The sequence below is a fragment of the Muntiacus reevesi genome, chromosome 22 (genome assembly GCF_963930625.1).
Source record: "Muntiacus reevesi chromosome 22, mMunRee1.1, whole genome shotgun sequence".
Classification (NCBI taxonomy): Eukaryota; Metazoa; Chordata; class Mammalia; order Artiodactyla; family Cervidae; genus Muntiacus; species Muntiacus reevesi.
Genome location: NC_089270.1, coordinates 48,929,776 through 48,944,778, shown reverse-complemented (window position 1 = coordinate 48,944,778; position 15,003 = coordinate 48,929,776). Strand labels below are relative to the sequence as shown.

General features: G+C 39.1%; 2 protein-coding genes across 3 annotated transcripts in view; both read left to right on the top strand.

The window, feature by feature from the left end:
- LOC136152998 (exocyst complex component 1-like) overlaps positions 1 to 5,868 on the top strand; it is a 20,444-nt gene extending 14,576 nt beyond the window's left edge. Inside the window, exons 7-8 of one of the 2 annotated variants that reach the window (XR_010660314.1) lie at positions 3,889 to 5,713; positions 5,747 to 5,868. Coding sequence is in view for 1 of the 2 variants with exons in the window: in XM_065914623.1 (XP_065770695.1) it covers positions 3,889 to 3,912 (24 nt within the window). In the remaining variant the exon portion in view is untranslated. Of the gene's footprint in view, positions 1 to 3,888 lie in introns of both variants that reach the window. The other variant, XM_065914623.1, reaches the window with a different exon arrangement.
- Positions 3,914 to 15,003, top strand: LOC136153000 (exocyst complex component 1-like). Its single transcript, XM_065914624.1, has 5 exons — positions 3,914 to 3,994; positions 10,087 to 10,250; positions 10,820 to 10,927; positions 11,662 to 12,835; positions 13,820 to 15,003. Exons 1-4 carry the CDS (start codon positions 3,961 to 3,963, stop codon positions 11,845 to 11,847), a joined length of 492 nt encoding a protein of 163 aa, XP_065770696.1. The 5' UTR covers positions 3,914 to 3,960; the 3' UTR covers positions 11,848 to 12,835; positions 13,820 to 15,003.

The window sequence follows — 15,003 nt, the reverse complement described above, 5'->3', positions numbered from 1 at the left end:
ATTGACAGTATTGATGTGCTTTTTTAAATGAAATTATCTTATTTCCAAAGAATCTTGCTTTGTCTTGTGTTTGAACTTGTGACAGACCATGCAGTTTTATGCCTGATAATCTAATTTGGTTGCTCAAGTGTTTTCAAAAATAGGAATCTTATTAATATGACCAAGAAAGGAATGAAAGGAAATGGAAGGAAAGGAATGAAAAAAGGAACCTGACAAATCAGTGTTTCTTTGGTAAGAAATAATAATTAAATCCAGATGCTATTTGTACTTGATCCTTTCCATGTAGTGTGTGCTAGTGGTAAAGAACCCGCCTGCCAATGCAGGAGACATAGGAGATTCAGCTTCAGTGTCTGGCTCAGGAAGGTCCCCTGGAGAAGGAAATGGCAACCCACTCCAGTATTCTTGCCTGGAGAATTCCATGGACAGAGGAGCCTGGTGAGCTCTAGTCCATAGGGCTGCAAAGAGTTGAACCTGATTGAAGTGACGTAGCACTCACCTTTGTACTTGGTTATTTGTACCCAGCTCACACTTTTTGGCAGGACCAGGAAAAGCTTGTCTTCATTTCTTTAGGGAAAAGAATAACTAGGCCCTGCCCCAACTCTACTTACGGCTGAATCTAAGCAAACCCCTGATTTGGGGTGTATGTAATTTAGAGCCTAAGGAAAATAGAGGTGCGTTGGGCATGTAATAAGCTCGGCTGCCCAGAATCCCTTCTGCCTAGCTGGGGCAGTAGAGCATGTAGAGCAGTTGAGCAGGGAGATGGTTTATCCTTGTTTAGGTAGGAACAATCTTTCCTCTCCCAATAGCCCCTTGAGGCCGACACATTGTCTCAGCCTCAGTCCTATATTTGTAAATATAGAAAATAAAACATGGTGTTATCTGTAAGACTCTAAAGTGAGCACAAGAAAAAGTTGGAAATACTGCCTGAGATAACAGTATTTAAGCTCAAGATAGTTGGATTTTAAGTTAGGTGCTGTATACAGGATGCTAAGAGAAATAAATACTCCCAGTGAGAAGCTTCTCTCTGAATTCAGTAAGTGAATGAGCTGGGAGTCACGCCTGTCTGTGGGCTTCCCCACCTGTGGGTTCTGTTGAGAACCTGGGGGAAGGTGTTCAGTCATTTCAATTGTATTGAAAAAGAAGGTGATTTTCAGTAGTCTGCTCAAATCACTGTTTTAGAAATAGCGACTGTTTAAATTGCTTGGGTAGTAGTGTGCACTTAGTTTGGGTATTGGAATGCAGTCTGTTATATTGAGTGAGTTGAGTAGAAATCTAATGAAGATTTTATGAATTATAAGTTGGTCAGCCATTTACATTGATTTCCAGTGATCAGTGTTTTTGTGATAATTTAAAATTCAACGAATGAGATGCTGAAAAGTGAAATAGCTGAATGAAATAGGAATAATTTTAGTGTCTTTTTAGCTTTAGATTTGCTTTTAAAGTTACACACAAAGATCACAGGAAAAAATTTCCTATTTAACTTTCCTTACGGAGAATCTGTGGGAAATGTATGTGGCATGCAAATTGGAAAAAAGAAGGCTCTATATTATGTTTCATCCAAAAATTTTTTATAAGGACATATCTATCAATAAAATATCTAAATATATATAAATATATCTAATATATTTTTATATACTTATAAAATAACTTAAAAAAATCAATAATGAACTATGAGTCAGTATACAAATAATTTAAGTGATATACCTTTGAAAGTTACATCTGATGTTTAAAGCAAAGTAAACTGTTCTAAAACTGGATGTGTTTGAAATTGAAGTGTAGATTTCATGATAAATTTAAAAGAATAACTAGGCATAGGAGTTTTTCTGCTGTGGATTTATTTAAATTTAGTGAAACTCTACATAAGGCATTTAACATAGGATTTGGAAAAATACATGGCCTCCCGCTGTTGACTCTTTCATCAGGGTATAAAATATTTTTGTATGATAATAAGCATAGATGATGAGGGAATGAGTTTGCATGTTAAATAATAGATGTTTTCATTTGAACTAGAATAAATTTTGTTTTTTAAAAAGAAATCATTTGATTATGAAAACTGTAAGATGTGGTAATTAAATTCTTATGAGAGTAACCTATTTGGGGCTAATTTACTACCCCATGCTGGCAAGGTATGGTAAAACTCAGTGTCCTGCTTCAGTGTCATTGATCCTGTCTGTTGGTATAATAATTTTTGAAACAGCATGGCATTATGGAAGAAGAGTTAAAAGATTCCCTTATTCTTTAGCACTGTAATTTTACCCTTAGGAAATTATTCCAAGAAAGCAGTTCATTAGAGATGAAAAGCTTGTTGTAACATTGTCTATCACAGCAAAACATCAAAACCAATTATGTAGTCTGTGTTAGGAGGTTGGTTTACTAAACTGAACATCAGCAGAGCATAATACTGTGCAGTCATTAGCATATGACCTGGAAAAGCGTGATTGTGCTGCCCCAAACACCCAGTATCGTATGAATGCAGCTATGTTTAAAATACATGAAAGGTAATGTGTAAATTACCATCGGATCATTGAAAAAGCAAGAGAGTTCCAGAAAAACATCTACTGCTGCTTTACTGACTACGCCAAAGCCTTTGACTGTGTGGATTACCAAACTGTGAAAAATTCTTCAAAAGATAGGAGTAGCAGACCACGTTATTTGCCTCTCAAGAAATCCGTATGCAGGTCAGATAGCAACGGTTAGAACTGAACATGGAACAACAGACTGGTTCCAAATCAGGAAAGGAGTATATCAAGGTTGTATACTGTCACCCTGCTTATTTAACTTATATGCAGAGTACATCGTTTGAAATGCTGGGCTTCGTGAAGCACAAACTGGAATCAGGATTGCCAGGAGAAATATCAAAATCCTCAGATAAGCAGATGACACCAGCCTTATGGCAGAAAGTGAAGAACTAAAGAGCCTCTTGATGAAAGTGAAAGAGGAGAGTGAAAAAGTTGGCTTAAAACTCAACATTCAGAAAACTAAGATCATGGCATCTGGTCCCATCACTTCATGGCAAATAAATGGGGAGACAATGGAAGCAGTGAGAGACTTTATTTTGGGGGGCTCCAAAATCACTGCAGGTGGTGATTACAGCCATGAAATTAAAAGAGGCTTGCTCCTTGGGAGAAAAGCTATGACCAACCTAGACAGCATATTAAAAAACTGAGACATTACTTTGCCAACAAAGGTCCATTTAGTCAAGGCTATGACTTTTCCAGTAGTTATGTATGGGTGTGAGAGTTGGACTGTAAAGAAAGCTGAGCACCGAAGAATTGATGCCTTTGAACTGTGGTGTTGGAGAGGATTCTTGAGAGTCCCTCGTACAGCAAGGAGATACAACCAGTCAATCCTAAAGGAAATCAGTCCTGAATATTCATTGAAACAACTGATATTGAAGCTGAAACTCCAATACTTTGGCCACCTGATGCGTAGAAGTGACTCATTTGAAAAGACCCTGATGCTGGGAAAGATTGAAGACTGGAGGAGAAGGGGACAACAGAAGATGAGACGGCTGGATGGCATCACCGACTCAATGGACATGAGTTTGAGCAGGCTTCGGGAGTTGGTGATGGACAGGGAGGCCTGGCATGCTGCAGTCCATGGGGTTGCAAAGAGTCGTACTTGACTGAGCAACTGAACTGAACTGAAAGTATAAAAGTGAAAATGTGAGTGTGATTATTCAACTTCATATTTTTACAAACTGTTAATATTATGATGCCAGTTCAGTTTTTTTAAAAGATGGAAAATAGCCTTCTTGTGTCCTATGAAATGCATCAAATATTTTAAGACCACAAAATTGAAAACAAGCACAAAGGATATGGGGGGATTGAGAAATGGAAATTGTTATACTTGTTTTATTAATGAGTATGTGTTGTTTTCACTTTTAAGAATTGCATGGATTGTTTGTCATGACTCTGTGAGAGAGAAATTAAAGATGTCTTTGAAGTTGCAAAGATCAAGATGACTGGCACAACTAAAGAAAGCAAGAAGCTTGGTAAGCTTAGGCACCTCAGTCCCCTTGTTTTCTCTTCTACTAAAAATTATTTATCTGTGACACATAATTTTAAGACTTTTTAGGCAAGGTGGAAGGAGATACAATAGAATTAGTAAAAGAATAAATCTAATGCATTGGTTTGATTTATAGGTTTTTCATGGAACAAGTATGTCTCTAAAGCCTTATTTTTACTAATTAAAATTCTGCAGTATGTGAACTTGACAGCAATTGTATATACATGCCGTGTCTAATAAAAGTACAGCGCAGACGCGGAACCCGTAAATACGGAGGACCAACCATGGGACTTGAGCATCCATGGATTTTGGTGTCCACCACTGGTGCTGGAACCAACCCTGCACAGATACCAGGGACAGCTGTGTATAGTCACAGCAGCAGCAGTTGGCCAGAGAATGAAGTGCAGTCTGGAGAGAAAGTACTAGATTAAGAGACAGATGTTGGAAGTTCAGTTTCTGATTTCCTAAAAGACCTTTTGTACCAGTTGGAGGCAAGTCTGTGATCTCTTAAGTCATTGCACTCCACAGGGAAGTGAAGTGATGCCTGGCTTCTTACTTGTCACTGGCTATTTTGAATCAAAAAGAAAGTTGCTAAGTGTTTTCTCCCCTGTGAAGGGGCTGTAAAAATGTCACCAAAATTTCTCCTGTAATTATACTTTATTTTTCCAAAGAGTTATTTTTGAAACAAGAGGGGTTTTTGTTGCTTCTAAATATGTTAAATAAACAAAAAACTTGATTTAAAAGGATAACCAGTGAAAGTATCAAGTTGCAAGGAAATGATTTGCCGAGGCCACGTTCTGCTCTTGCATGTACCCATCTCTGGGCTTTTTGGATGGAGTTCTGTGCCTGTCGGAGTCAGAACCTGGCCTTAAATGGCTACAGTGTGTCCTCTGTGTCTGCATAGCTCCCCTTTAGAACCATGAGTGTAGCATTTGCTTGTTGAAAGGAGCCTGTGCCCTGATTGAAATTGATAGCTCGTCTTTCCATTCTTTTCTTTAGGACAAAGAAGACTATCTTTAGTAGTGGGTAATTATTTTGTGATTCACTGGTTTGTGGTTTGTTTTTGTTTTTAATACAACACTAATATATTGGTGATACTAGTTCCGATTTTTTAAATGGTTTGAATCTGTGTATTGCACTTTGGTAAAGATACTGATAAAAATATTGGGACAATAGGCTTTTGGAAACAGAAATGCTAACTCATCCTAAAGGTTACTTGTTCTTAAACGGTGTGTTTATATCCTTGTTAATGTTTCACCATGGATATGTTAAATTGAAGAAGGAATTCATAGGGCCTGGACTCCATCTCAGGCCTGTCCGTGCTGATCGTGCTCGGCTGCCTCTCCAGTGGACTCTGAACTCTCTGCTTAGTGCCTGTGGGAACGACAATGGAAGGATAAGACCCCCTCCAGACAGGGGAATCTTGAAGATCACATCCAGGTTGCTCATTGCCTAAGAGGAAGCATACCGTAATCACCCCTGTCTCCGGACAGGTCATAAACTTTTCCTGTATCTATCAGGATGTAATCACAGGCTTATCGATTATTAACTGGTTGGAATGTAACTCCGGGCTTATTGACTATTGACTGTTTGAACACACAACACTTGAATGATGGGGTTATTGTAGTTGTATTTACCCTACCTTTGTTTATGTAAGTCTCAACGGAATTGAGGTGGTGGGTTTGGACACGTACACATGGGGTAGGTGGTGGGGTTTGGACACGTACACATGGGGTAGGTGGTGGATTTGGACACGTACACATGGGGTATAAAAGATTTTCACAAATGCTGGACGGGGTCCTTGGCTAAGAGGAGACTCTGCCTTGGGCCCGCCGGTGTAATAAACTGCACTCCACTATCTGCATTGTCCTTCTGAGTGAGTCTGTTTCCCGGAAAGCGTGGCTATAACAAAATCAGTTTTTCTTTTTAGTAAACAACATATTAATACAGTTACATGTTTAATGTTTTCATTTAGTATATTTGTCATCACTTGCTACTGCAGTAAAAGGGAAATCTTTCTAAAACTACCTCCTTGGGAGGTTATTAATGCCCCTGTCATAATATTAATTTATCAAGCTTAAGATTCTCATTGAGATAAATGACATAATTGGAATATAATTTAAATCAAATACAATACTATCTTAATGGTATCATTGCATTAACCTAAAACCTTAATTTTTTTTTCTTATTTTTTGAAGTTCTTAAATTATCTTGTTAAAAAATTTTTAATTAACCTAAGACAAGTTTAGAAGATACTTTTAAAACAGGGTTAAGATTACATCTCTCGTATGTATCCATTAAGTAGTAAGAAATAGGAGAGTAACCAAAAAATTATAGTTTCTATTACTTTGATGTTATCAGTTACAAGAAAGGAAAAACTAAATAATAAACAGAATTCAGAGGATAAAAACTATTTTGTTCATCTTTGAAAATGTAGCTTGTTGGTCAACATTTAAAAATAAATTTCAAGTTAAATACAAATGGCTTCAGAAGTTCTAAATAGATAGAATGTAAACTTTTTAAAGATACCTTTTCAAGGATTCGAATTATGTTTAAATCAGTTCTTAATAGTAATTACAGTTAAAAGAGAAACCTAAAATTTGGGGAAGGTAAATTTTCAATGGCTCAAAATTAAGGAATTATGAATAAAATTTTAAATTTGTTTTGTTTTTTCCTTGCTCTGAAAATGCTGCATCCGAGATACTAATAAAAATAGAAAGTCAGCGGCGGGCGGTTAAAAAAAAAAAGAGAATAGAAAGTCAGATTGAATGTATTTTACAAAAGGAAATTGTGTATAGTCATAGAGATTCAGGGGAATTCTCTCTTTTTGAACCATTCTTTACTCAAGTCTTTAACATCTACTTAGTTTAGATAATTTAAAACAACGTTAAAATGCCAGTAAAGCACTTTTTCTTTGTGGTAAGGTTTTTATAAAACCTTTGCCTTTCTAAGGTCAGAAGGTTACCCTGATACTCTCAGAGGTGTGGGATTGTCCTCCCGAGATTGATACTTTGGTGTTTTGTTTTTCTTCTGTATTCCTCAGATGTACTGAATGAAAAGACAGGCAAAGGATATCTAGTAATAATTTTTTAAATTGCCCATTTTTTTTCTTTTTACTACTAAGATAAGACACACAAGTATTAGTTGAGTCCATTTACATAATAACTTCCTTATCTTTAGTAATCCAAAACTTAAAAAATGATATGCCAAGCACATTTTTTCCAGTGTTTGTCCACTGAAATTAAGAAATCTTGTTGACTCCAAAGGGAGTCTTGAACACAAGACTACATTCAGTCCTGAGTGGATGATTCATTCAGTAAATGTTTATTAATTACCTATTACATGATAATCGCTGCTCGATACTGAGAATGCAGCAATGAGCAAAGACCCTACCCTCTTGGTGCTTGTACTCTAGCAGAAATTGTTTAAGGATATTTAAAATTTACCAGAATATTGTTACTTCTTGCTGATAAATAATATAGACTTTTTTATGAGCCCAAATAGGGCACTAGTAGTATTTATTAACTACTTTAAAAAAGAAAACTATATGCAGAATCAGGCTTTGCTCTGAAACTGGTGAACTTAGTAGAGTGACACCTTAAGATCGCCAGCAGGTACTGTTCAGATTGACAAGCTAGTGGCTCCAGTGCATCCCCCGCTCCTGGTTGCTGTGTGTCCAGCCTTATCATTTCATATTCCTTTAAACTTCAGGCAGACAAGGCTAGGGAGATTGATATGTTTTTGGTGTGGCAAATTAGTAGTTTATACTCGAGCTTTTGCCTAGCAATAGCAACTATCACTATCCCTGTTTGGCAGGAGTTGACACCTTGTTTTCCGTTTCTTAAATATTTCTAGAGTTATATTCATTAATTTTCTGTTTTATTCTATAATTTCTTTCTTTGCCATTCAAGTTAGATTCTCATTTGGGTTTAGAATGTTTCACAAAACGATCTCTACAATTGATCGAACAAATACTAAAGAGAGGTTTTAGATAAAGGAAATGCCAAATGACCCTGAAAGAACTCCAATTCCCACATTAGACCTGTCTCTCAGCTTTACCCTTCTACCTACCCATCTCCCAATAATTAGTGTTTTGATACATGTGTTTTATTCTCAGTGTTCACAGAGCCAGCTAAGTTACTAAACAGTTTAGCTTATTATTTCTAAAATGGTTTTAAAACTCTACTCATAATTTTTTTTATCAGAGGGAGTATAAAATTATTTAGTACAGTGGAGATTCCTTCCAAGAGCTTTCAGTGAATACAGGATTGTTAATGCATTTAATGTATAAATGTGCAAGTTCTTTCTATTAAATTTTCACTGTATTAAATTATTTACTTGAACTCTGTTTTCTTCAGAAATCAGAACTTGGAAGTGTAGTCTTTAAATTTAAGTACATCAGCTTAGGAGACTTAAAAGTGTGGGGGAGGTTTACAAATGTAGATATTTTTACCTGAAGATTTGCATCAAATAGTACATTAAAAGACTAGTAAAGGTTTTTCTGTCATGTAATTTCTCAAGCAGTAGCTGACCAACTAAACATATGTTGCCTCTCTCGTTGCTTGGTGCTCCTGGTTCTTTGCATGTGTCTTTTCAACTAGAGCTTTAACTTCCTCTTGTGCGCGGTTTGTGCAGATTGCAGCTTGCTAACTTGTCTTTGTCTGTGACGCTTGCAGCCTAACCCGTCGCAGCCACACTGCCTGGAAAGGCAGTGCTGTCAGACGGGAAGCCGAGAGTGGGCGTGCTCGGCGTGTCAGCAGGTGCTCTCAGTGCGTGTGTGTGTCTAGGAGCCAGTCGTTCATCCTGGAGAAGCTGCGCCAGAAACACTGCTTGCTCTGGGTTGCCAGGGCTTGGCCAGAAAGAAAACCAACAGAAAGGAAGTGGGATGACTGCATCCAAGAAATGTGTGGCATGGTTAAACATGTATGGTGGGTAGTCAGAAACTTATAAAAAGTCTTAACCGTTATACTTTTGTTTTCAGGCTGTGTTTAGAAACTATAAAATTTCTTGTACGTATGGTCAGATTTTGCATAATGAAACCAAAGTTTGTCTCTAACTAACTGTATATCATATTTGTTGTTGTTATTTTTTACTTTACATATACAAATATGATTTGTATATCATATTTTTTATCACTTATTTTATTATTTGTCCCTTCTGACCATCAGTGAATAATACAGGTTTAGCTGAGAAATAGTCAAGAAGAATAAAAATGTTTTACTGTTTAAATTTAATTCTGAATAGAAACATCACATTTTCTTGTAAAAATAGAATCCTTTAATAGTTTGGTGTATGTAGGATATTGTGCAGACATATTGTTCTCATTTTTCCTCATAGCTATGATAGATACCTATGTTTATACCTAAACTCAGATGTCCCATATTAATATAGTTAACTATGTATGTGTTATGTTAGTTGTATTTTAAATACAACAAATATTCAGGGTTTTGTTTTTGTTGTTAGTTTTTCTCTTTTCGTTTTGTTTAGTTTTTAAAAGAACTTTAATCAATTCACTTGCTGAAAAAACAGGAATGTCTGAGTTCAGGAATGTATTAAGTTGAGTCATGTGTAATTGACGTTTTTAGTAGGACAAGATTAATTGAGTGTTGGTAGTTTCATGTGGTTCAGCCTAATATGTTGATTCAATGTAGAGGCAAATAATATTGGAATATGGCAGTTTTTTTCTAGAAATACAATCATTATGTTAGCTAGTATTCTAGGGGGTCAGTGACTTTCATCCATAGTCATGTCTTCTGAGTGGAAAAGAACTCCTCATCTACTTTTGAAAAATCATCAGACAACTGTGATGAGACTGGGCAGGGCACAGTGTGATCTCTAAGATCCCTTTCAGTCTTATTCTGTGATTCTGTATGATTTCACCTGTCTTTACATAGGCTCAGAAGTAGAACACAAATCTTAATGAAAGAGGAAGACACTCTACATCCTCTTCATGTGGCAGAGTTGTGCCCTAACCCATATGAGCCCCAGAAGAGCAGGACAGCAGAAGGGAGCCCTGATGGATGCCATGAACCTTTCATTCGTGAAGGTCACAGCTTTTAAAGGTTTATCATTTCCCAGGTCTTCACGGGAGTTCCGGGAAATTAACCGGGTCTACTTCCAGTCTAAATAAGCTCAGTGTTCAGAGCTCCGGGAACCACCGGTCTCAGTCATCTTCCTTGCTGGACATGGGAAACATGTCGGCCTCTGATCTCGATGTCGCCGACAGAGCCAGGTTTGATAAGGTAAGATAAAATGACGCATGTTTCTTAAACATTACTGTCAGTTTTCTAGCACCAGTTTGTTACTGCTTTAATTGTGTTCAAAGATTTGGGCTCTATTGACTCTTTTAATTAACCGTGTCTTACTTTCCATTTCTGAATCTAAAAAAAAAATAATAATAACTGGTCAAATGGCAACTGAAATGTGATTCATCAATTAAATGACATAACAGCTTTATTAAAATTTGTTATAAATCATAAAGAGCTTGCATTGTCAATCCAGTTATTTGAGTGACTACAAAGAGGAAACAACTTTTATGAAGCTAAATTGTTTAAATAAAGTTTTATCACTCTGTTCCTCTTTCCAGATTCCAAGTGAGTAATTGTTGTCAGTTTTGTTTTAGGTATGTTCTGACCCTGTTATGCCTCATCAATACTGCATTGTCTTGTCAATCTTGGAAGTATTTGTTTGGGGGATTCTATTAAGATTATAGATAAAGCTTCCCTGGTTGCTGCAGAAAAGTGATTAAATGTGGAATGTTATTTTAAGCGTTTTGTTCAGTTCTTTGTAGAATCATTTTGGTTTTCTTCAGATCTTTGAACAGGTACTGAGTGAACTGGAGCCGCTGTGTCTGGCAGAACAAGACTTCATAAGTAAATTTTTCAAACTACAGCGACATCAGAGTATGCCTGGAACTGTGGTATGGGTGACATTTATTTACTAGCTCATATTTGTGATCTATATCATAATTAGCCTAATCATTATGTTGTCATAATTTCAATATCAGAACAGAAAGAATTTACATTGTAAGGATTTTTTAAGTAATTTTTATCATATAAGATAATAAAAAAAAGGATAGTGTTTGGGCATCTAATCTAATATTCTAGACTATCTTAGGCCTAAACATTCTCCAAATTGATGAGTGGGGGAAATGTCTGAGTTTACTTGGCAAAAAATATTTTTAAAAAGCAAATTTATTGTTTTAGTGATCAAGAAAAAGTAAATAGAATTAAAAAATTACAATGATGTTTTAATGTATATTTGTTGTTATTTAGTCACTAAGTCGTGTCTGACTCTTTGCAACCCCGTGGACTGTAGCCCACCAGGTTTCTCTCTCCATGGGATTCCCCAGGCAAGAATACTGGAGTGGATTGCCAGTTCCTTCACCAGGGGATCTTCCCAACCCAGGGATTGAACCCGTGGCTCCTGCATTGGCAGGCAGATTTCTTTCCTGCTGAGCCACCAGGGAAGCCCCCATGGTCTTAAAAAATAAATGAAAGCAAGCAAGAGAAAAATGGAGAGCCTCAAATCAGAATCTTTCTTATGGCTTTCTTACTATGAGACTGAGAGAGTAACAGGCGGGAAGGCCAAGGGTCTCCAAATGGAGGAATGAGGCTGTAAGTGCCAGACATTTTTATCTCTCCTAACCGGCAGAAAATGAAGAAGGAATTCATAGGGCCTGGACTCCATCTCAGGCCTGTCCGTGCTGATCGTGCTCGGCTGCCTCTCCAGTGGACTCTGAACTCTCTGCTTAGTGCCTGTGGGAACGACAATGGAAGGATAAGACCCCCTCCGGACAGGGGAACCTTGAAGATCATATCCAGGTTACTCATCGCCTAAGAGAAAAGAGACACTAATCACCCCTGACACTATCTATCAGAATGTAAGCACAGGCTTATCGGTTATTAACTGTTTGGAATGTAACTGCAGGCTGATTGATTATTGACTGTTTGAACACATAACACGGGAATGATGGGGTTATTGTAGTTGTATTTACCCTGCCTTTGTTTATGTAAGTCTCAAGGGAATTGAGGTGGTGGGTTTGGACACGTACACATGGGGTATAAAAGATTTTCACAAATGCTGGACGGGGTCCTTGGCTAAGAGGTGACTCTGCCTTGGGCCCGCCGGTGTAATAAACTGCACTCCACTATCTGCATTGTCCTTCTGAGTGAGTCTGTTTCCCGGAAAGCGTGGCTATAACAAAAAGAACAAACCAGCGATCTGTTTTTCCTTCTCTATACAAAATTAAAAGGAGGTTTCTCCTAACATTCTGTGTGGCCATGACACCTGGTCTCACCTAAAGCTAACTACTCCCAAACCTTGAGTTAACCAATACATTTCTTTTTCGTATGGAAATGTTGTCTTAAGCTATGTTAATGAACCCCAGACTCCATCTTCAAGTTGGTTCCGCCAAAGGGCCTAACTTACTTGTTCAGGTATTGTTCCCCTAATCTATGTAAACGAAACTATTTGTTGGTACAAGGTGCAAGTCAATAGTTTTATGGCCTGGGATGAATTATCTGGTGCCATTCTAGATTTTATGACATTCCTTTCTTTTCATTAACAGACTGTGAGTGACTATATACCATACAGCTAAAGACTAGGAGGGGGGTACTCTTTTGCCCCCTTCTGATGCCTATGTCAGAAGCTTTCTCTATCTCCTTTATACTTTAATAAAACTTTATTACACAAAAGCTCTGAGCGATCCAGCCTCGTCTCTGGCCCCGGATTGAATTCGTCTCCTCCGGAGGCCAAGAATCCCGCGTCTTATCGTTCAGCAACAACCTTTCATCTTGAGGGCTCGTCCGGGATCCTTCAGGACAAGGTAAGGATGCTTGGAGCTCTACTTCTTTGTTCTCCTAGCGAACACGTTTTCCGCTGTTCTTTACTAACTCTAAGGTGTGCTTGTGTGAATGAATGAAAGGCCCTGCTCTGCGCTTCCTCGGCGACCTCATAAGGCTTATGGCAGAAACTTGTCGGGGGTTTATACCGACCTGCCAATGCCAAGAGGCAACCAGTGTCCCCTTTGGGAGCCGACCAGAAACGGGCAAAGCATGTGGACCGAACTCTTTTTTCTCGGTCAAACTTTTCGGTCTCTGACCATTTCATAACTCCTTGGGAATTAAAAGTACTAACCTTATCTCTCGGATCTTGGGCTTTCAAGAGACTTGTAACCTATGTTGCTACTCTATTGTGGTCTAGGTCTCAAACTTGGATTGGTAGTTAGGAAGCGCCTAGCCTCGCTAGGCATGGAAAGTTTGGAAGCTAGATGGAGCTCTAACTCCCAGAGCATCTCTGATGTTAAAGGTTACTTGGATTGGAACTGCAATGGTTTTTTTCTTTTGGTAACACTGGCTCTTACTGGAGCAGAGGAGGCTCTTATACCGGTGTGGTGACTCTTGGAAGGAACATCTCAGTTTCATGTTTGTATCAGTCTTATTGTGGTCAGGAATATACTCCGGGTCGTGCACAGGCACTCAGGTGACGAATGTGTCCCCCAGAGGTCTTGGCTTGGGAGGCATTCCGGAAGGTTACTCTGATTGCACCCTGGGTGGCATCAGAGGCAAGTGAGGTGAAGAGCTGGACGTCAGTCAGGGATGCCATCAGGTCTACCCTGGGTGCATCCCCACCCCGTCTCGGTGGTAGAACCGGGAGGGACGAGTGTGACGCCTGCGTCGGTAAGGGACAGACTAAGTCCGACCAGGAAGGAAAAGCTTTTGGTGTAATGTCTGTCTACACCCCCATCTAGAGCAGGGAGGGACGCCTCCGGTAGAAAAATGGCGCTGGTCGCTTTTTTTCTCTCTTACAGATGGGAGCTAACAATTCCAGCCTCACTCCTTTGAACTGTATCCTGCAAAACTGGGATAGATGTGATCCCCAGGGCTTAAAGAAGACACACCTGGTCTTCCTATGTGATACTGCATGGCCGCGGTACCCACTGGAGGATGGCGAACGGTGGCCAGTTGGAGGGTCTCTTAAGTATAATACTGTTTTACAATTAAAACAGTTCTGTAAAAAGCAAGGGAATTGGGTAGAAGTAGTGTATATTAGAGTGTATTAGAGCTTTTAAAGGTGTTACTCTGCATTATGACCTTACTTGGAAGGATGTGATGTATATCTTGGGACAAACGTTGACTGCCGACTCAAAGCCTCGAGTTTTGGGTAAAGCGGTTGCTTATGGAGATGAATGGCTTGGTAATGAATCAGTGGGAAAGAGGGAGGACGAGATGACTGCCCTCCCCACTGGGAGTCAGGCGGTCCCAGCTACAGAACCAGACTGGGACTCTAACACTGCTAAAGGAAGATGGGATCAGAGTCATTTTGTCAGATGTATTCTTGAAGGACTCAGGCAGGCGCGTTCTAAGCCTTTAAACTATGGCAAACTGGCAGACATAGAACAAGAAGAGAAGGAAGCTCCTGGTAAATTCCTAGACAGACTGAGAGAAGCCCTTCGCAGATTCACTGAGATTGATCCCGAAAGTGAAGAGGGGAAAGTGATCTTAAAGGATAGATTTCTCACTCAGTCGGCTCCAGATATTCGCCGTAAGTTATCAAAACGGGCGTATGGACCAAATCAGTCTGTAGATAATCTGTTACAACTGGCTCAGACAGTCTATTATGGTAGGGAATATGAGGAAAAGAAAGAAAGGCAGAGAAAGACGAAGGAAAAGGCGGAAGCCCTCGCAATGGCTATGAAAACCGTTCTTAAACAGCCTGAGAAAAATGCCCAGAGGGACCCAGGTGAAAAGGGATGGGCTTGCTATGGCTGTGGAAAGGAGGGGCATCTCAAGCGGGATTGCCCTCAGGCGTCTGAGCCGCCCCCGGCTCCATGTCCGGTCTGCAAGGGACCACACTGGAGGAGAGACTGCCCCCAGAGGTGTAGGTCTCAGGGGTCTGACTCTCAAGACAATCAGGACTGAAGGTGCCCGGGGGTCCCCACACAAGCTCCCGTCCTAATTACACCTGAGGAACCCCGGGTATTGATAACGGTGG